Source organism: Felis catus, chromosome D3 (assembly GCF_018350175.1).
Source record: "Felis catus isolate Fca126 chromosome D3, F.catus_Fca126_mat1.0, whole genome shotgun sequence".
NCBI lineage: Eukaryota > Metazoa > Chordata > Mammalia > Carnivora > Felidae > Felis > Felis catus.
The window spans coordinates 23,313,075-23,333,554 of NC_058379.1; the positions used below are offsets into that span (position 1 = coordinate 23,313,075).

A 20,480-nucleotide genomic window follows, 5' to 3' on the forward strand; every position below is an offset into this window, starting at 1 on the left:
CTAAGCCTCCTGTACTTTCCAGTTTCCACAATGGGTCTCAGAAAAAAAAAAGGTTTCAGTGATGTTTCATCTCTTTATTCCAGAAGAGAAGGCAGCACATAGTAAATTTTAGAAAGATTATATGCCAATGAGTTTAAATTGAGGCTCTGGGGACTTGAGGGGAGAACTACCAGTTGATAAAAGGTCATTCCTTATGGTCAGTGTTAGCAGGTAAATGAGGCATTACTGGGCTTTAAAAAGGCCCCTGCAAGTGGGCACAGCCCCGGGCTTGGTGGACATGAAGCTTGCTTTACTTGGGGGCAGCCGCCTCCTGGCCTGTCCCTCTGCAGTCAAACTGCGTGAAGACACAGGGGGCCACCCAAAAGCACCAAATGCCAGCATGGAGGAGACATGCCAGGAAAGTTTCTGAAACCTCTTCCTCTGCCCTGAGCCAGGCGCCTAGGGAGGACCTGGACTGGGGACTCAGTTACACATAAAAAGCTCTGCTGGGTGCCTGACTGCTTCCTGGCTTCTGGGGAGATTAGTGGTGGAGGAAGGAGGAGACAGAGCTGAACTTGAGGTCTTTGCTCTTAGGGGGAATTAGTGGAGATAATGTGCTTTTTATTAAAATTTTAAAACTAGTTCTGCCCCAGTGCTGGTCACCAATGCATATTCCCAGGCCCACCCTGATCTTCTTGAGTCAGAATCTTTGCTGAAGGTCCTGGGGATGTGCATTCTATGCCAGTGTCCCTAGAGCAGAACTGCCTCTGGATCTGTTCTCAACCAACCTACCAAGTTCACTGATTCAGCTCCTGCTCTTGCCTTTTACATACATTCTCTCATTATGGTGTCACATCCACTCTAAGAAGCTGTGGTAACAAAAGTGAGGCCTGGAGAGGCTAATCCACTTGCCAGGCACAAAACTTCACAGTCTGGCTCTAGATAGCCACCCTGTCCTATCTTCCTGTCTGTTCACAACTAGATCTTTCCCAGGAATGCCTTCTTGCTTCATCACTCCACTCTAAGCCTTCCTCCATCTCCATGTGCCTTATGCCCTACTCATTACTTAAGTGTATGTCCTGGGTCCTAGATGATGACATGTGCTGGAGTCCCTGGCACCTGTGTCTTCTGGCCTGTGGATGCAGGGAGTGGTCCTTGCACCTGGGGCTCAGGATGTGTGCAGTGGGTGAAGCAGCTGTGGGGACATAAGTACTTGAGGCAGAGATGGAAGGACACAAGCATGTTCCCTCGTGGTGTCTTTGGAGGGGGCAGGACTGGATGGAATGGACAGAGAGAACTGGTATGCCCTCCCCTGCCCACATCCCTCTCTGTCCAAATCTCTTCTGCCTTCCAGGGCTGCCTCCATGGAATTCTGGATTCTGCCACATTCTCTTTCACCATGAGCTTCTTGTCGGAAATCCTTTCCTTCACTCCAGTAGTCACTCTTTACCCTTCCTTCACATAACTCCTTTCCATCTTTCAGCTACTTCTTGTTATCCACTCCTTCAGCAGCTTTCCCTAACTGCCAAAGTTTTGATAGCTGCTTCCTTTGAGCTTCCACAGTTCCTCTCCCTGTCCCTCATTCTAGCCCAACACTATCCTGGAGGGCTGTTTATATGCTCCTAACTGAACTGTGAGCTCCCCAAGGGCAAGAGAGAGCCATCTCTACTCAATATTGCTTCCCTAGGATCTGGTATTAGAGTATTAGCTCAGTGAATTAGAATATTAGCTCAGAATTAGAGTATTAGCTCAGTATTAGAGTATTAGCATAAATGCCAGTTGGTGGTGACTTTAGAGTCTGTAGACACTGCAAAGTCTCTACTCCATTTTATGAATCTAATTATAATACATCTTGGACTGCTTTTCACAAGCCAGAATCCAAGGAAGCCAGGCTAGAGAAAGGAGGAAGAAACTGAGGTCCAAGTGGTCAGTGACAGGTCTGATTCCGAGCCAGTGCTTTCACTGCAGCTCCCAGCTGCTTTGTTTCTGGTTCTACGACTGGAGCTCCTTGAGGACAGGAACCAAGTCTTGGACATTATTTCCTGGCTTGGCAGGACACTTTGCCTATTACCACAAATATTGCCATTTACTGGGTGCTTACAAGGTGCCAAGCCCTTGATATGCATTTTTCCCACAGTTTGCAACTCACAATATACACAGGGCAGGAAGGTACAATTATCCCCATTTACAGATGAACAAACCGAGGAAGGTTAAGTAACTGCATATTTATCAATGTTTCTTCTAGTTCCTTTCATAAATTTATCCAGGTCCCACTGCGGCCTCACCAGACTTGTCATCAAACCCACTTTCCAGAGCAAGAAACCGAGGTTCTAGGACTACAGCTGATTCCTGTGCCTCCTGGATGCTTGGCCCACAATCTGACTTGAACGAATCGCGCAACAAGCGCCCTCTGCAGGCAGAGACGGTGACGTCTGCGTCACGTTCAGCCCCGCCCCTCGGCGCCGGAAACGCCCGAACGCTCCCTCCGGCCACGGAAGATTATGGAGCGCTCCTCCCAAGGCCCGGGCTCGGAGAAGCCGGGAACGCGACGTTCAGCCCGCACCCGACTTCCCGGCAGCCTTAGTCGCCGCGGCATCGGGTCAGAGGCATCCCCAGGGACCAAGGGAAGGTGGAGGCGGCCTTGGCTGCCGTCGTCTCCTTCGTTGTGAGTAATGTCCCCCCTACGGACGCCGCGGGGCGTCGGGGAGGGCCAGACGCCCACCCCCAAGCAGAGGAGGCGGGGCTCTGGGAGGGGTTCCTGCTGCCGAGGCTCGTCCCTGGGGGACGGTGCCACAAACGAGGGCACCCGTGCATCCAGCCCTGGGCACGTGTCCGTGCATCTGTGAGCAGCACCCTCCCCCTCCTCAGACCTCAGTTTCTGCACCTGTAAAATGGGGGCTCGGGACACTTCCGTGACTGCAAAAAACGGGATTTCGTCCAGTATTTTCAGAATTCCTGTCACCAGGCAGGCACCGAGAAATCAGAGCTGGGTCAGGCTATCCCGTGTGGCCGCGCAGAGCCCTGGGATCTCCTTCCCTTGCTGCATTAGCAGTCCTGAGACAGAAGAGTCCTAGAGGTTGGGGACTAGCCCCTTCCTGGTGGACCAGACACCCTGCAGCCTGGGATGGGACAGACATGAGACATGGCCATGCAAGTAACAAGTAATAGTGTTAGCTCAGATTTACTGAGCACTTATTGCGTGCCTGGCTTTACACGAAGCCCATCACATGTGCTACTTCCACCTCGCCACAACCCTGCCTGGGAGGTACTGTCCTTGCCATCCTGTTGAATGGAGGAGATATTTGAGGCCCAGAATCACAGAACAGTAACCAGTCCAAGGTTACCCAGCTAACAGGTGGCTGGAGCAGCAGTCCACAGTCTTACCCACTACACTGTTCTGAGAAATGTTTGATCTGGAAGGCAGGATGGCAGACGGGGAAAATGACAAGGGCCTGCCAGTATTAAGTATGTGTCAGGTGCCGGCCTAAGGGCCAGCATCCTTTATACTGCTGACAGTGACCCTACACTATAAGTTTCGTTATTTCTACTTCACAGATTAGACTCAGAGAGGTCACCTCACATGTCTCAGGTCACACTATTAAAAAAACTGGGACTTTCGAGTTCATTGATGGTGCACTCTGCCTGCCTGTATATCGCTCCTACCCCACTCTCCTCTGAGCCTCAGTTTCCCCTTCTGTGAAATGGGAGGTTTGGGCCAGAAGACCCTGGACATTGATTGTTTCCTGAGCTCACATTCTTTGACTTTTAGGTAGCATTGACATGATGTCTAGAGTCCTGGGTTTGTTCCCAGTTGTCTGCAACTTGGGAATGACTTGGCCAAGTCCCCTGCATCGCTGAGCCTCAGTTTCCCCTTCATAAGATGTAGAGACTAGACAATCCTAATTGCAATGGCACCTTCTGGCTTTAATATTTTATGACCATAGATGAAGAGACAAGTTGAGGTTCAGCAAAACATGCATCCCCTGAGAATTTCTAATGAATGCAAATCTGCCACTTCACTCAGAACGTCCCGGTGCTAGACTTCCAAGGACAGATACTGTACATGGGTGAAGGGGAGCAGACACCTCCAATCAGGAGTAACTTCTGGGGGAGGCTTACTCCTCCAATGGTACAGAGCCCACTGCTGAGGTCAGACCAACCCAAGGCTGAGTGCTAGCATTCCCACTTCCCCTCAGAGCACCTCGAGCGAGCGACCTCTCCTTTCCATGCCTCAGTTTCTGAATCTGTAAAATGGGGTACTAATAATACCAGCTTCATCTGAGATTTGGTGGAAAACATAAGCAAAAAGACAACCGCTTCTGGCCTAGAAAACCCGCAAAAAATATCTGTCTGCTGCACCATCCTGGGGCTGGGAGAGTTCCTGAGTTTTGGACCCTGCCACCCTCTGCCCCCTGAGACCAAGGTGGTGTTAGGGGTGAGGGAGCAGACGAAGGGTCCTGCTGAGTCAGCAGGGGACCCAGATAAGAGACATAGGCGGCCCCACCCCTAATACTGCTGGTGTAGGCTGCCAGGTCTGATGGTGGCTGAAGTAGCACTAACGGGCATTCCTGCACGTCCCTGGCTGGCGGCAGCCCCCGGGGTGGGGCAGAGGCTGTCTGAGGACAGAAGAGGCAGAGGAATGGTGTCAGGACTGCTGCATTGTGTGCCAGGGGCTGCAGCGAGGTGCGGGCTCGCGGTTGAAGATGACACAGCTGACGTGCGTGCTATGCTTCAGGCTTTTATGAAGTGCATTCATATCTCATGTCCCCAGGGCAGGGCTGTGTGACATAGGACAGGATTCTCCACCTGCAGTATAGAGATGCTACTCCTGGCCTGTGAGTGAGCTACAGGGGGCCAGGAGCCCTCAGAACTGTGTGTAGGATTGTGTGAGTGGTTGTCCAAGAGGTGCAGGACCCCAAAATGCCAGAAGTTCTCGATTTAGGAGTCAGAAGAACTGATGTTAGTAAATGGCATAGTGTGACTCTGGGCAGGCAGCTGAACCCCCCACCCCCACCCCTCAAACCTTATTCCTTCCTTCCTCTCTTCCATCATCTGTTCAACAAACATTTCTTGAGACCTGTTCTAGGCCCAGGCCTGTACTGGAAATACAGCCACAAAGACAGGGGTCCCACCTCCTCTTACCACGAACAAATAAGGAACCGGTTTTATAAGGGCTGATAGAAGGGCAAGTCCAGGGGCTATGGGAGTCACAAATTGCTGCTCCTGACCCAGCATGTTTGGGGGGGGGCAAGTTGGGGAATCAGGAGGTGAAGCCTGGTTCCGTGTCTATAGCCTCGGGCAGGTCACTAGACTTTCTGAGCGTCAGTTTCCTCCTCTTTCCCATAGGCTCAATGGCACCACTTTGGGGGTGGGGGGAGGGGAGGGGTGAGGGGGTGGGAGGTTAAGGGTTCCCCTTTGGAATAGGCCAGTGGGGAGAGAATTGGTGTGGGACTCGAGGATCTGGCCTCAGTCCCCTTTCTACTTGGTCTCACTAGGTCACCCCAAACACCTCCTCAGGGCCTCAGTTTCCTTCCCACACAGAGAGGGAGCCTGGCTGCCCAGTCTTCCACGGGCAAATGCACATGGGCAGTGGGAGCTCCAAGAAAGGTGAGCAATCAGGGAGAAGGTCCCAAAGGAGGTGGCATCGCTGAGGCCTGGAGGGTAGCAGAGGTTGTGGGAGAACCACAGGGGTCCCTGGCAGAACCCCCGGTGTGATGGAGGAATTTAGGGGTGGGGCGTTGGGTTCAGGTAGAAGGGAGGGGAGGAGCGGGGTGGTCCTTGAGCTCTAGCATTCACTGACTGGTGGAGTTAATGACGAAGAGCAGGGCCTCTGAGTCAGGTGAGCCTGAGTTTCAAGCCTACCCATCATTGCTTCATGAAATGCCCTTGGTGGGACACCTGTGTGGCTCGGTCGGTTAAGCATCTGATTTTGGCTCAGGTCATGATCCCATAGTTGGTGAGTTCAAGCCCCTGCTCCGGCTCTGTGTTGACAGTGCAGAGCCTGCTTTGGATCCTCTGTTTCCCTCTCTCTGTGCTCCTTCCCAGCTCTCTCTCTCTTTCTCAAAAATAAATAAGCATTAAAAATTGTTTATAAAGGCCCTCAGTAAGGTTTTCACCTGTCTAAGCCTCAGTTACTGCCATCTGGGAAATGGGGATAAGATAACCCATTCATAAAGTTGTTGGATATTATATGACTCCATTTATGTGAAATGTCCAGAATAGGCAGATGTATAAAGAAGAAAGTAGGTTAATGGTTTCCTTTAGCTGGAGGGTTGAGGGAATCGAAGGATGATTGTTCAGGAGCATTGGGTTTCTTTTTGTGGGGATGAAAATGTCCTAAAATCGACTGTGGTGGTGGTTGCATGACAATATACTAAAAAGCATTGACTTGTACACTTTAAGTGGCTGAATTGGATGGATGGTGTGTGAATTATATCTCAGTAGACTGTCACAAACAACCAAAAGGTTGTTGGGAAGATCCGATAAGATGCTACATGCCAGCACATTGTAGGTGCTGTCTGAGTGTTAGCTATCACTGGCACTGTTTATTCCCAGTAGCAAGTCCAGCCCTCCCTCAGAGAGGGCTGATAGACTCCAGGAGGAGGGGAAGGAGCCTGACCTACCACCGGCTGGCTAGGGGCCCAAAGCAAGGTGCATAACCTCTCTGAGCCTCAATTTTCTCATCTGTGAAATGGAGTGATTTTCCACATTTTGGCCACCTCTTGAGACACTGTGAGGTTCAGATCAGACTGAGTTTTTGCCAGATACAGACACAAGGTTGGATGCATCCCCACTTAGGCAGAGAAGGATGGGGAGATTGCATGTTCCCTCTCTCTGCCCGAGGTGGGACTGGCTTCACCCATCCATTCGTCTTGAGTACTGAGTGCAGATTGCATTTAAGGCACTGGGCAAAGGATAGAGCAGGGCTGGCAACAACCAGAGCCCTGGACCTCAGAGGAGCCTGGGTGGAGGGACACGCAAGGGTCTCCCAGGCTAGGATTGATTAAGCCGTCATGTTATCATTCTGGGCCTCAGTTATCTCATCTGTGAAAAGGGGAAAAATAGTGTCTCCCGGGTGAAGCTGAACTGAGGCTTACAGTGACTGGCCCAGTGACTACACTTAATATGTGGGAACCATTATTATTAATTGCTATCATTAATATCATGATCAAGTGCCTTTTGTCACCCCATTTCAGCTATCTTGTTACACGGTGAATTGTGTCAGGTCTCCATCTCTCCTGTCCCTGTCCTAGATGATCAAGTCCCCCAGGTCAGGGCCTAGATGCCCCTTCCTGGTACTGTCCTTTTCAGGCCCAGCCCTGGGGCTTGAAGAAGCTTCTCCTCTGTGCAGCCCCAAGCCCCCTTCTTGCCCCCTTCCTCCAAGACCCTTTTCTCTGGACCTGCAGGTCTGGCCAAGCAGGGAACTGAACCCCTCTCCTTCCACCCAGCTGCAGGGTAAGGTCACCAGGCCGCCCCCTGGGAGGCCTTTCTGGGCATTTTGTTCTCACTGCGGCTGGAGCTGAGCTAGAGCAAGCTGAGCCTGGCTCAGCGTCTCCTCCCACATCCCTCCCTCTGCAGAGCTGTAAACCAGGCTGGCTGGCGACTCAGCCAGGGCCGCAGCAGCATCTGCAGCATCCCTGTTGCTGTGGTAGATGGAGGGCAGGGATAGAGGGGTGTGCTTTCCTTTGCTGGGTGCTACTCTCCACTCTGGACCTGCACTGCCTGCTTTGCAGCTCCCTCAGAGTGCTCTCCCCCAAAACTGCCTGCTGACAACTCCTTCCCCCTTTTTTCCTGGTTCCCATCTGCAGACAGCATGGTTGTCTCAGGCTACAGCCTGCCAGGCACCTGGGATAATGAGACACGTTGTGTGTTGAGAGTAAGGTCAAGGTCCCACCACAGCGCTACCATGAATGGGCTGGGCACCTCAGAGTGGTTCATGGAATTTCTCTGGGTCTGTTTCCCCATTTGTACAGTGTGAATGATCCTGAAAGTGTCGGCACTGACATCCATCCTTCTGATTTCTTTTTAACTCCCCCCGACCCTGAATCTTTTACCTTGAAACTAGGTCTCCTGTGTGACCTCAGCAACCAGGCCAGGCAAACAGGAAAGAGCTAAGATAGGGTGGGTGATGGGGGTGGTGGAGAAGCCAAGCTTTGGAGCCTGCAACCTTGGGCTGGACTCATCTCCACCACCCCCCACCACCCACCCCCACCCTGGCCAGTCCTCACCTTCCTGAACCTTGTTCTCTTCATCTGTAAAATCACAAGAGTCAGACCTGAGTTATTGGAGGTGGACCCCTCTGCCAGACACACCGCTAGCAGGTGACAATAAACATGGGTCTCCTTCCCCTTCAAAGTGCAGCTTAGCTCCCCAAATCTGGGCCTCTCCTGTAGAGGTCCCTGCAGATAGTGTCAGGGATGGGGAATGAACTAGCGATGGACATTTTGTGGCTGAGGTGGTTCCCAGGTGGCGCGGGGGACAGGAGCATCAGTGTGCCTCCAGGTGATCTGTGTGATCCCAGCACAAAGTGTGTATGGTGAGCACAAAGCGGGGAGGCCAGAGCAGACTCCACCCCCGGGGGTCAGCAGAGGGGTCATGGGACTTGGCACCCTGTTTGCTCATTTGTTCATCCACTCAGCAAATAATTTAGTCTCCTTGAAGGCCACTGCGTGCCTGGGCCTGTGGAGAACAGAGCAGTACGGGGCTGTGTGCCAGCCCCTGGTTCTAAGCACCTTACGTGAATTAACTTACTTTTACCCTCACGACAACAGAATGGGGTAAGCACTGTTTGCCTCATTTGGCACAGAGAAGTTAAGTACCTTGGCCAAGGTTACATAGCAGATAACTCGTAGACCTGGTGTCTGAAACCAGACAGTCCTCTGAGGTCGGTGACAAAAACGTCTCCTCATCTTCCCATTGCCCTCAGTGAGCCTGGCTTCATTTCCTTCCTGCTTGTTCTGGAACAACCCACTGGGTCTTACACCTCTAGCCCTTGTCTTACAGCTTCCCCTGTCTGCAGTGTGTTTTCTGACTCTCTTTCTCCTCTGACTGACCAACTCCTAGTCATCCTTCAGTGCTCAGCTGTGGCAACACCTCTTCCAGGAAGGCTTCCTTGGTGCCCTTTCCACCCCTGGCTGGGTTAGGCTCCTCTGCTGGCCTCTCTTTGCTCCCTTTCCCCCATCTCCCACTTACCTCTCTTGTCGCAAGCATCTGTTAATTTATTTTTTTAATGTTTATTTATTTTTGAGAGAGAGCAAGCACAAGCGGGGGGGGAAGGGCAGAGAGAGAGGAAGGCAGAGGATCCGAAGCAGGCTCTGCGCTGAGAGCAGAGCCCAATTGGGTCTTGAACTCACAAACTGTGAGATTATGACCTGAGCCGAAGTAGGACACTCAACCAGCTGGCCCACTCAGGTGCCCCAAGCATCTGTCAATTTAGGTGCCTTCCCACCAGACTGTGAGCCCCTTGCCCTCACCTTGGCACCCCCTGTGCCTGCCACCATATGTGGTAAGTCTTGATTATTAATAATCTTGTGAATAGTGGGCAAGTCTAGTATCTCTGTTTCATAGAGGGAGAAGCTGAGGCACAGAAAGGTGACATGACCTACCCAAGTCACAGTAACAGAGCCGGCATTTGCTGGGATGGCCTCAGTCTCGAGGAAGAGACTTTGGAAGGTGTCAGAGAACTTTGTAGTAGCCCTTGCTTGAGGTCTGACAGGCAAATGGCCAATAGTAGTAATAACAATATTAATAATAATAATAGCAGTCCCACTTAAGAGCTTTTCCTGTGTCTCGGGCATCATGCTAAGCACGGTGTATGAATACTTTCACTTCTGCCTTACTCTTTCCTTATGAAGTAAGTGTTATGATTAACCCTATTTTAGAGCTGGGGAAATCGAAGCTCAGAGAGGTTAAGTGACATGCTCAAGGTCACACAGCAGTGATTTACCAAACCAGAGTTTAAACTTTTTAAATGATTTATTAATGGCTAAAAGCCCAGAGGCCCAAAGGGTAGATGATGAAAAGCCTCCCTGTCTTCTGTCCCCAGCCACCCAGCTCCTCCCCTGGAGGCGACTAGGATGATTCACAAATGTCCTTCAGAGCAGGTCTGTGTGTTCACAGACAAACCTGGGTTTGTGTTATTCAGAGCCAGGTTTAAACCCACACCTGTGAGATTCCCCATCACCCACAGAGGCTCAGGGCTTGACACAGAGTGCCCACCATGCCCTGGCAGAGATTTGGGGACCCCAAAAGCCTCTGTCCTCTGCCCGAGTTCCCTCTCCCCACTGCCACTGTGCCTCTTCAGCAGTTGGCTGAGGGCCTGCCTCGCTCGACTCCGGCTGCAGCAGAGCCTGGGCACTGGTCCAGGGCCCTGCCCGGCAATGGCAGAAGGGCTGCGGCAAGCCATGGGGGACCCCTTCAACCCAGTCTGACATCCATTTTACTATCCCTCATGGTGGTAGCCCAGCATAGGGGAACAGCTCATGCAAAGGCAGGGAGGCAAGAATGAGCACAGGGGTATGGAGGTGCCATGGTCTCTGGGTACAAGGAGACTTGGGTCCGAGTCCCGGCTCCACCCCTTCCTGCTGTGGAACCAGATGGGCCTGCCTCCTTAAGGAGCCTCTGTTCTCTCAGGACACTCATGAGGATTAAGAGACAAAGCCCCTGCTTGGGGAATGTAATAGGTCCCCGATAAGTTGGTAGTCGGCTTGTTTTAATTACGAAGGCCTCTGTTCTGAGCTTTTCCAAATTTCTACCTGACCCCTGGAAAGCGGGGATGCAAGATCCTCAGCTCTCCCTTCCTTTCTACATGCCGAAGGAATTGAATGTGAATAAACATTAGGTTGTATTATTATTGTTGTCGTTGGTATTATTATTACTCTTACTTGGTGCCCAGAGAGTGGTGTCCTTGGGTATGTAGACCCCAAGGACCTCACCCCTATCCTACTCCCCGGGTGACACTCTGAGGGGAAGCCCATGGCAGGAGTTTACTGTCTTGGGGGGCAGAGCAGCAGGGGACCTGTGTGTGGAGGTTCGAGTTTTGAAGACCAGGGGAAGGGGGCTAACAGGAAGCTGGCTGGGAGTAAGAGCATAGGGCTGGGAATGGGGTGTCTTGGTCAGTAGCCATGGCCTGCCTGAGCTCCAGTTTCCTGTGTGGAATTGGGGTCATCTGTCCTTTCCCATTAATATTGTGAGATTTGGGATGCTCAGGCAGGGGAATACATGAGAGAATATCTGCCACCTGCAAAGCCAAGGTCACGAGCAGTCAGCCCACAGGCTGATGTGGCCTGTGGAGCAGCTTGGTCCAGCCCCTCCCCCAACCAAGGGTATTAAAAAAATTCGTTTGGAAATGATGGCCATGGTTGCACAGCATTGTGAATGTAATTAATGCCACTGAATTGTACACTTAGAAATGGTTAAAATGGTAAATTTTATGTTATATATATTACACTATGATTAAAAAGTGCAGAAAAAAGAGGATTTGAATCAATTGCTGTTATCAGAAAAACAGAGACCACTTTATGGGGGTCAGTAGCGACAATTTTGAAAAGCCAAATAGGAGGCAGTAAGGGCGTGGTTACCCAAACTTGTGACCTGGACACATGGAGGATGGGCTGGCTTTGGAGGGCACAGTGGCTTTGGAGGAGACCCAGGCACTGCACAGAGAGCTGGGAAATACCCTGGCCTCTTCCTACCTGCCAGTCTTTCTTTAATGCCTCCCACTGGCTGAACCTAACCAGAGTCCGTTGGCAGAGGAGCTTGGGAAATGTAGTTTCCCAATGAGCACTTGGGATGTCAAGAAAAGCAGAGGAAGAGCAGGGAATGGGTCTGAGATCATACAGCAAATGACTGGTACAGTTGTCAACATCTGACAGCTGGGTCATTTAACATAAAAATCTGGATTCATAACTTTTTCCAAAACATCCTTGAGCCCCCTGTCCTGGCAATGACCCTGTAGACAGGGAAAGGAAACGAAAGGAAAGGAAAGGAGAGAAGAGGAGAGGGGAGGGGAGGGGAGGGGAGGGGAGGGGAGGGGAGGGGAGGGGAGAGGTGGGGAGGGGAGGAGAGGAGAGGAGAGGAAGACAGGGCATGGGGTCAGCAAGGCCCATGAGGGGAGGGGAGGGGGAGGGGAGGGGAGGGGAGGAGAGGAGAGGAAGACAGGGCATGGGGGTCAGCAAGGCCCACCTCTGCCGAGTCATGCTGGGGCACTGCCTTGGGCAGGCCAGCTGAGGAGTCCTGAAAAGCTTACAGAGTCTCCAGTTTTCTGACCAGCACCTAACGAGGCATGAAGGGACCCCCAAGTCCTTTAGAGCAGGGATAAACGAGAAGCCATGAGGACCCTGAGCCAGGTGGACAGAACAGGCAGGGCCAGGGGAACTGACAGGGCTGGATCGGCCTTTAGAAAGAGCACACCGGGTATCCAGGACTATGGGAATACCCTAGCTTTTGGAGACTCTCTGGTCCTGTGGAGGTTTTGTTTGTTTGCTTTTTGTTTTATTTTTCTTTCTGAGGCTGTCAGGCCCTTTGTTCATACCAAATCTTCCAGGAAAGCCCAATATGTTAATTCATGGCAGAACTATCCTGGAGGAGGAGGTTGGGCGGCCTGAAGTTCTCCTCTGAAAATCCCTGAGGCGATACTCAGGAAGGGTTTCAGACCTGTCCAAGGTCACACATGGCATTTGAGGAGATCTGTGCTTATGCCACAGGCCTCTTGGCTCCCAAGATGCTGAGAACACTGGCTTTGGAGTCACTTGGACTGGAGACAAATCCCCACCATAGCTCAGTGACCTCAGACAAGGACCCTCACCCCTTGTTAGAAGGGGATGCCAGTATCTCCCTCATAGGATGTGGGGAGGGGAGGAGAGGTTTATGCTTGTCAGGTGCCCACACAGCGCGTGGTTACCTAGGTCATCATGGTTACCAAGGGGCCAGTCCCATGGCTATTACGATGACACAGGCTGCCCTCTGACCCCCAAGATGGGGAGAACTCCCCAGATTCTTCCTACCTCTCTCTTCCTGCTCCCTCCCAGGCCACACAGCCAGCAAGAATTTGTCCTCTGCAGGGATGTGCAGGGAGAAAGTCTCCTTTTTTGATGAAACAGCAATGAGGTGATGTCTGGGTTTTTTATATCCCCATTGCTGAACTGGTGCCAGACACAAGAGTACAAGCCAGATTCCATTAGCCACATTTGTCCTATGGACTCCTAGCCCTGTGGGGACCTCCCAGTGGTCCAGTGTGAGACCCAGCAACTGGGAAGACATTGGCCAGGGCCAATGAAAGCAGTTACAAGATGTGACACCTCCCCTGGGGACCCAGGCAGGGTCTTAAGAGTCTGCCTCGCTCAAGAGCCTTTCCTTTTAGGGGTGCCTGGGTGGCACAGTCGAGTTATGCGTCCAACTCTTGGTTTAGGCTCAGGTCATGATCTCACAGTCATTGGGATCAAGCTGTGCTTTGGGCTGGTCACAGAGCCTGGTTGAGAGAATCTCCCCCACTAGTGTGTGCGAGCTCTCTCTCTCTCAAAAAAAAAAAAAAAAAAAAAAAGAGTCTTTCCTTAAAAAAAAAGAGACATGGTTACATTTTTCTTCTTGCCAATGTAAGAAATCCTTTGAGGTGTAGGAGTTACTACTAACCCCATTTTTGAGAATAAAGTGAGGCCTAGATAGGTTAATTACCTTGCTCTGAGGAACCCATCTGTAAGTGTCAAGTCATGGCTTAATCCTGCTAATCTATTGTCAATCAGACTTCAGAAACCTGAGTGCTCATTATCATTCTGCTCAACCAAAGTATCAATGGTCTGGAGAATTTGAGATTGTTGGTGATAATATCATAGGATTATATTTTAAATGGGGGGGAAAATCCCTCAAAGTAGCATGCACTTGTTAAAAAAAATATTCAGTTACAAAAATGTCTGAAGTAGATAGTGAAAGGCCCTGCAACCCTACTTTCCAGAGATAAGCTCTGGAACCACTTATTATATATATTCTCCCAGGTTCTTTTATGCATTTACAAGTAAGTGTTAATATTTATGTTTTAAGAAGATTGTACATTCTGTTTTGCAACTTGCTTTTTGCAAGTAACAGTAGCTCTTGAAATACAGAGGTTCCTAACCACTCAGATCTGTGGGGGAAGCGACTGGTAAAGTTTTAATGCGAAATTGTGTTTTGTGTATGTGAGTGGAGGGATGGTGATTATGAGTATCATCAGAATTTCTAAAAAGATTTGGACCCAAGCCCCTTGTATTTCAGCTGGAGAAAACGAGGCCGAGAGGGGAAAGGCAGGTGAGTGGGGAGCCCAGCCCCTCAGGGTGGCCTTGAAGGATGACAGGGAGAATGCTGCAGTTGCTGGCCCTGGGCACCCTGCCCTGGCCCCGAGAGGAACTGCGCCCTGCGGAACCAGAAGGAGGGTGAGGGAGTCAGCCTTGCCTGAGCTAGCAGACAGGGCTTCTGCAGTCCCTGCCAGGCCAAGATTTACGGCCACCAGGAGCTGGAGGTTACAGAGAAAGAGCCTGGTGCAGCACTTGGGAAGGGAGCCGTCTGCAGTGCCTGCAGTGAGCCAGCTACTGGTCAGGCCTGGCTCCTCTGGGCTCAGGAAAGCCCTCTGAGGTGCAGGCCTAGAACATGGGGATGGACAAAGGGTGGGGTCAGAGGGCACTCTTGGGCCTGGCCAGGTTCTTGTTACTGAGCTAGTAGCAAGAAGTTGCTAGAGAAGGGGCAAAGGACAGAGTGACCAGCACAGGTAGAATGACATGAGGGATTTTAGAGGAGGTCCAGATGGCTGGAGCTCAGAGCAGAAGGGTGAGGTAGGCGAAGGGAGAGGCTAGGAGCTTCGTGCCATGTGGAGAGCTGGACCAGGGAAATTTCGAGAAGGGTTCAGGCAGGGGCTCACCATGTCTCAGATGCAATATTTGAAGGCTCCCTCTGGGGACTGGATCAGAAGGGATCGGATGGGAAGGTGGTGAGGAAGCAATGGCCAGCGGCCATGTGCCACACTGGGCGGAGTGTAAACAGGGCTGGGCCACTGAACCGGCCAGGAGGCTCACACCTTTGGCTTCCTGTCCCACGTCCCTACCCAGCTGGGCCAACAGAAGCCTCACCGTCAGAGTTTCATGCCGGCACCCTCGCTATCAGATGAGCATCACCCCTGCACCTCCAAACCCACCTCTAGTTCCTCTAATTCTGGTGGCTCAGGAAGGTGGGCATTCACAGGGTGGGTAATCATAACAGTACCAGGCTGTGCTCACTTCTTTCCATGGTGTCTCCACATTGGCTCCAAGAGGTAAGGACTGTTACTCTCCCTGGTTTATAGAAGAGGAAACAGGCTTGGGGAAATTGAGAGCCTTGACCAAGGCCCCACAGCTGCTGAGTGGTGGCAGACAGAGCCAGGACACAGATCCAGGGTTCTCAGTGCCATTGAGATCCCCTGAGTCCCCCAAATCCAAAGACCAAACCCAACCCTTCCTCATTTTTTCTTTCACTCGATTCATTCGTTCGCTTGTTCATTCATTCATTCATTCATTCATTCACATTCTCATGAGCCCCACTGTATGCCTGGCTATGTCAGGCACTGGAAAGGCAGCAGCCCCTCCACTCTCAGGGGGCTACCCTGTGTGCAAAGAACAGAAGCTTTAGTAGAAACCACATGGTAGGGACCCAGGAGACCAGAGGCACTGCCAACCCTATCCCTTGATGGCATCCACCAGACACAAATACCAGCAGCGTCCTCTTTGAGAACAGCATCTTCTTGGTACTCAGACAGGTGAGCTGGGTGGGGGCAAAGGAGTCAGCCAGATTGGGGGTTACTGGGTAAGAGATCTGGGTAAGGCTAACGTGGAGGGACAGAGAAGGGATATCTTTCAAAGGGCAGCCCATGGGAGGTTATAAGGTATTCTGTTATCTTGTGGTGAGCCTTGCAGAGGAGGTGCAGAGAGTTTGGTGAGGAGCAAATGGGAAGCTGCTGGGGGCAGAGGCTGGCTCTGGGCCTGCCAGGATGGGGTGGCAGAGGCTGCTGGCCAGGTGAGTGAGAATGCTTGTGCCGCACCCCCTCCCTGGGGGGCAGGCCCATCTGGCTCGAGAATGGGGCCAAGCAGCTTTCTGGGCACCTGGCAGGCCTGTTATGCGGCTGTGGCAACCGGAGCCTGTCATGAAATCCAAGTCCTCAACCCAGACAGCATTTCATCTCCTGCTTCAGCAAGGATTTACCCAGAGGGTGGAGAGCTGGTGCTGAGGACCAAGCAGATTGTGGTTCACATCCCAGCCACAGATAATAACGCATTTAATATGAAACAGTGATCGATGTGGTGTGCTCCTTGTATACCAGGCATTTGGCATTACTGCTTTTGGTCCTCGTGGCAGCCCTGTGGAATGGGCATCAGAGGAGACTGAGGCACAGGGAGGGTGAGTGATTTGTTCAGGGTCACACAGCTAAAAACAGCTGAACCTGGGTCCAAGCCCAGGTCCATGTGATTCTGGGCTGGGCTCTTCCTAGCTGTATTATCTCTCTCCTAGCCCAACAGTTTTCCAGCTGTGTGAGCCTCCATGTTTTCACCTATGAAAATGGGGATGACAGGTGTGCCTACCCCACGAGGTTATCGTGCAGATTAAGGGAGACAGTCGAATTGAATGATTTTAGTGTGGAGCCTGGCACATACTGAGTGCATGGCAAATGTCACTGCTATCATCATCGCCACCATCACCACCATTATTACCGATGGGCTAGAAGCCACCTGAATGATCATCCGATCCAGCCTCCTTGTACAGATGCGGAAACTGAGGTCTGAACGGGGGGCGGTGGATCACACAGTTGGTGAGCCGTGAGGGAGTATCAGAAATCCTCATGAGTCAGGCCTGCCACCTCCAGCCTCCCCACCCTGCAATGATGAGTGTCAGGCCTTCCCATGAATGTAGCCCCAACGGGGGTCCCAAGGGCCACTAACCCAGCTTTATACCCCCAGCTACCTAAGGTGGAACAGATGCAGCTACAGCACCAAGAGTTCCTACAGATGTGGCTGGCCGCCTTGCACAGGAAATTTGTCCTGTTCCACCTTGGAGAACCCCACTGCTCTATCCCAGAGGCTTCCTCTACCTCACAGCCTCAGGACGCCACTTTCTTCCTAGACGTGGCTTGAGAGCCCTCTGGTGGCCACCTAGGGCTTCAGCTTCAGAGTCTGGGCATCATGGAAGTCCCGCTCTGCCCCAGCTGGGAGCCCGGTTCACATGTGTGTCTTTTTTTTGTTGTTGTTTTTTCTTTTAATGTTTATTTATTTTTGAGAAAGAGAGAGGGGGGCGGATGGAGACAGGATCTGAATCAGGCTCCACGCTGACAGCGGCGAGGCCGATGCAGGGCTTCAACTCCGGAACCGTGAAATCATGACCTGAGCCAAAGTAGGACACTCAACCGACTGAGCCCCCCAGGTGCTCCAGCCCCACTGAGTGTCCCAACCTTGGTGCTAAGGTCCGAACTGTGCTCCTATGTGGCATAGGATCCATCCCGGTGGGGTGTTAATACCTCATCCCCAGACCCTCATCACCCTTTTGGTCCCCGGGGTGTCCCAGTTCTGGATGCCCACTTACCACAGTACCCCTTGTGATACAGAGGATCTGGTTTTTATTATGTAGGATTCTGGGTTTCCTTTTATTTTGCTTAGGAAAATCCATGGGATGGCAGGTAACTGTGGCTTTTTGTTGTTGGAGCCAGCTTGGCAAAAGTCTGTCCTCCTCCAGCCACAGAGAGTGACAGGGAAGTTAGGAGAGTTGGACTCTGTCTGAGTGGGTCTGTCAGGAGGACCTCACACTGATGGCCTTTGGAGGCCCTGAGCTCTAAGAACCTGCCTGCTCTGACCCAGTGTCCCTCCTCTGATTCAGTCAGGGGTCAAGTAGAAATACCAGGCCATAGAGAGGAAGGGATTTGTCCCAGGTGTTTGAACTTGAGCAATTATGGGAGCCGCTTAAGCAGTCTCTGCAAGGATATTGTCATCGAGTCTGATGCTGGAGCTTGAAGACATAGAGCAGGCTGTCAGCAAGGGCAGAGGTATATCATGTATGGGAAGGACAAGAACATTCTGGGATCCACAGGAACAAGCTGGAACCCACGTGGGCAGACTGGAACCCCGGTTGGTTCTTGCTGCTGCCAACCTTGAGGGGTGTATGTGGGGTTTCTGGAGAGACCAGGGCCCTTCTCATAGATCTAAACACACACACCTGGCTTAGCAAGTGTCAAAGCTGAATGCTGATCCCAGGGTAGGAGAGGCAGTTGCAGACCAGCCACTGCCTTGAGACAGAGAAACTGAAGGAACCCCCATGAAGAACTGCTTTTTTGTTCCTTTTCCTGCTTCTGTTCTTGCTAGGACCTGCCCCCTGCCTTACACATGCCTTCTTGTACAGGTAATGTATGTCCTCCTTGTAAAGGTCAAGAAATCGATGATTTCTCTGGAGTCTTCCAGCACAACAGATAACATCTAAGGAGTGACCAGGGTCATCATGAACATTTTCCAAGACCTCTGACACACCAAGACCACTGGCTTCAGGGCATAAGTGACTTATGGTGGACACCTAAACCGTTGTCTTTGTTCACGGGTGCCTGAGAAGACACAGGCATTGGACCATAGACCTCAATAAAAACCCCAGACTCCAAGCAAAGATGAAACTCACTCTTCTTTCCTTTCCAAGTCTCCTGGATGCTCTGTCCAAATCTACACACACTCCCTATCTTTAATAAACTCTGCTCTCACTTCTTCTTGGATTGCATTAGGTTCCTATCCCGCATGAAGCCAAGGACCCTCTTGGCTAGTTGTGCGGGACCCCCCCCTGCCCCGGCCCGGATCCTTGGGCCCAACCAGCCCGCATCAGCCTCATGCCCACAAAATGAGCCGGTCCCTCCGCTTCAATATGTGGGAGCTACAAAAAGCATTGCCGTTTCACTTCTGTCCCCCTAAGTCTTTCATAAGAACCTCTCCTGTGCCCCAATCAGGGAAGGGAATTGTGAGAAATGTCATTCAACCTAGCCAAATTCACACCTTATAGACCTATCATAGCCTCTGAGGTGTCCAGCAAGAGCCTTCTAGCTGTTGGTATGGATTTGTCCATTCCCTCATGTCCCCGGGCCCTCCCCAACTTCCATTATCCATCAGAGAAAAGAGCCCAGGCTTTGGAGGCCCACAGACCTGGGCTTACACTCTCAATCTGACATTTATGAACTGAGTTTTGAGCCTCAGTTTCTCTGTGTGTAAAAGAGGGTTAATAGTGCACAACCTGCAGAGGTAACGTGAGGATTGAAGATAATGCATAGAGGGGTGCCTGGCTGGATTAGTTGGTAGGATATGCAACTCTTGATCTCGGGATTGTGAGTTCGAGACCCACGTTGGGCATGGAGCCTACTTAAAAAAAAAAGAGCCTCATTAATAAAGAAAAGAAAAGGAGGAAGAAAAGAAAAGAGAAAGAAAATGCATATAACATACCCAGGAAGACATGTTCAGGTAACCTACTTAATATTAATCTGAGGGGCACTTGGGTGGCTCAGTCGGTTAAGTGACTGACTCTTGATTTTGACTCAGGTCGTGATCCCACAGTCGTGAAATTGAGCCCCTAGTCGGGCCCTGTGCTGAGCGTGAGTCTGCTTAAGATTCTCTCTCTCGGGGCGCCTGGGTGGCTCAGTTGGTTAAGCATCCAACTTCAGCTCAGGTCATGATCTTGTGGTTCGTGAGTTTGAGCCTCACATCAGGCTTTGTGCTGACAGTGGAGCATGCTTGGGATTCTCTTTCTCTCCTTGTCTGTCTCTGCCCCTCAGCCACTTGTGTGCAGGTGCACACGCTCTCCCTCTCTCAAAAATAAATAACTTAAAAAAAAGATGCCCTTCCTCTCTCTCCCTCTCTGCTCCTCCCCTGCTTGCTCTGTCTCTTTCTCTCTCTCAAAAATAAATATTAACCTGAATAAAGCACAATTGATCATTTTAATCTGCCCTTAATAAAATAATGATCCCACGGTAATTTACTTGGAAAAATGGTTTGATTCCAGTGCTGGGACAGAGAAAATACAAGATGAGCCTGGAAACATCAGGAGGTACCAGAGAATAAGGAAGTGCTAAAAAAAAAAAAGTGGGGTCATGTTGAAAGGAGCCAACCTAAAGGAATTCCTAAGGGCCAAAGCTGGGAAAAATGATCAGCAAAATAAATAATGATAGGTTTGGATTATAACTCAATATCCATAAGCTCAAATGGCTAATAAATAATTGAATTTAAATAAATAATTGACGATGGAGAAATAATTGAACAAATAAATTAATGGGGAAGAAAGGGCAACTCTTCCTGGCAGAATTTCAACTAATAAATGTAGAAGGAATCAGGGAACTAGAAAATCATCATTAAGCAAACACAACAGTAATGCCTCAGTCTTTCCCCACAAGATATTCATTAATTCCAAAGGAAAAACAGGAAGGCGGAGAAACGTGATGGACACATCCTCAACCAGGTGGCCATGATTGACGTTACCAATAGTTTTTTTTTTTTAAT

General features: G+C 51.0%; 1 protein-coding gene across 6 annotated transcripts in view; it reads left to right on the plus strand.

Annotated features, from left to right (window-relative positions):
* The first annotated feature begins 2,459 nt into the window (after positions 1-2,459).
* AP1B1 (adaptor related protein complex 1 subunit beta 1) overlaps positions 2,460-20,480 on the plus strand; it is an 85,657-nt gene continuing 67,636 nt past the window's right edge. For 2 of the 6 annotated variants that reach the window (XM_023241599.2, XM_045042295.1), the window contains exon 1: positions 2,461-2,644. In XM_023241599.2, coding sequence (XP_023097367.1) covers positions 2,481-2,644 — 164 coding nt within the window. In that variant the 5' untranslated portion in view covers positions 2,461-2,480. Of the gene's footprint in view, positions 2,645-20,480 lie in introns of all 6 variants that reach the window. The other 4 variants (XM_045042294.1, XM_045042296.1, XM_019814823.3 and 1 more) reach the window with 4 other exon arrangements.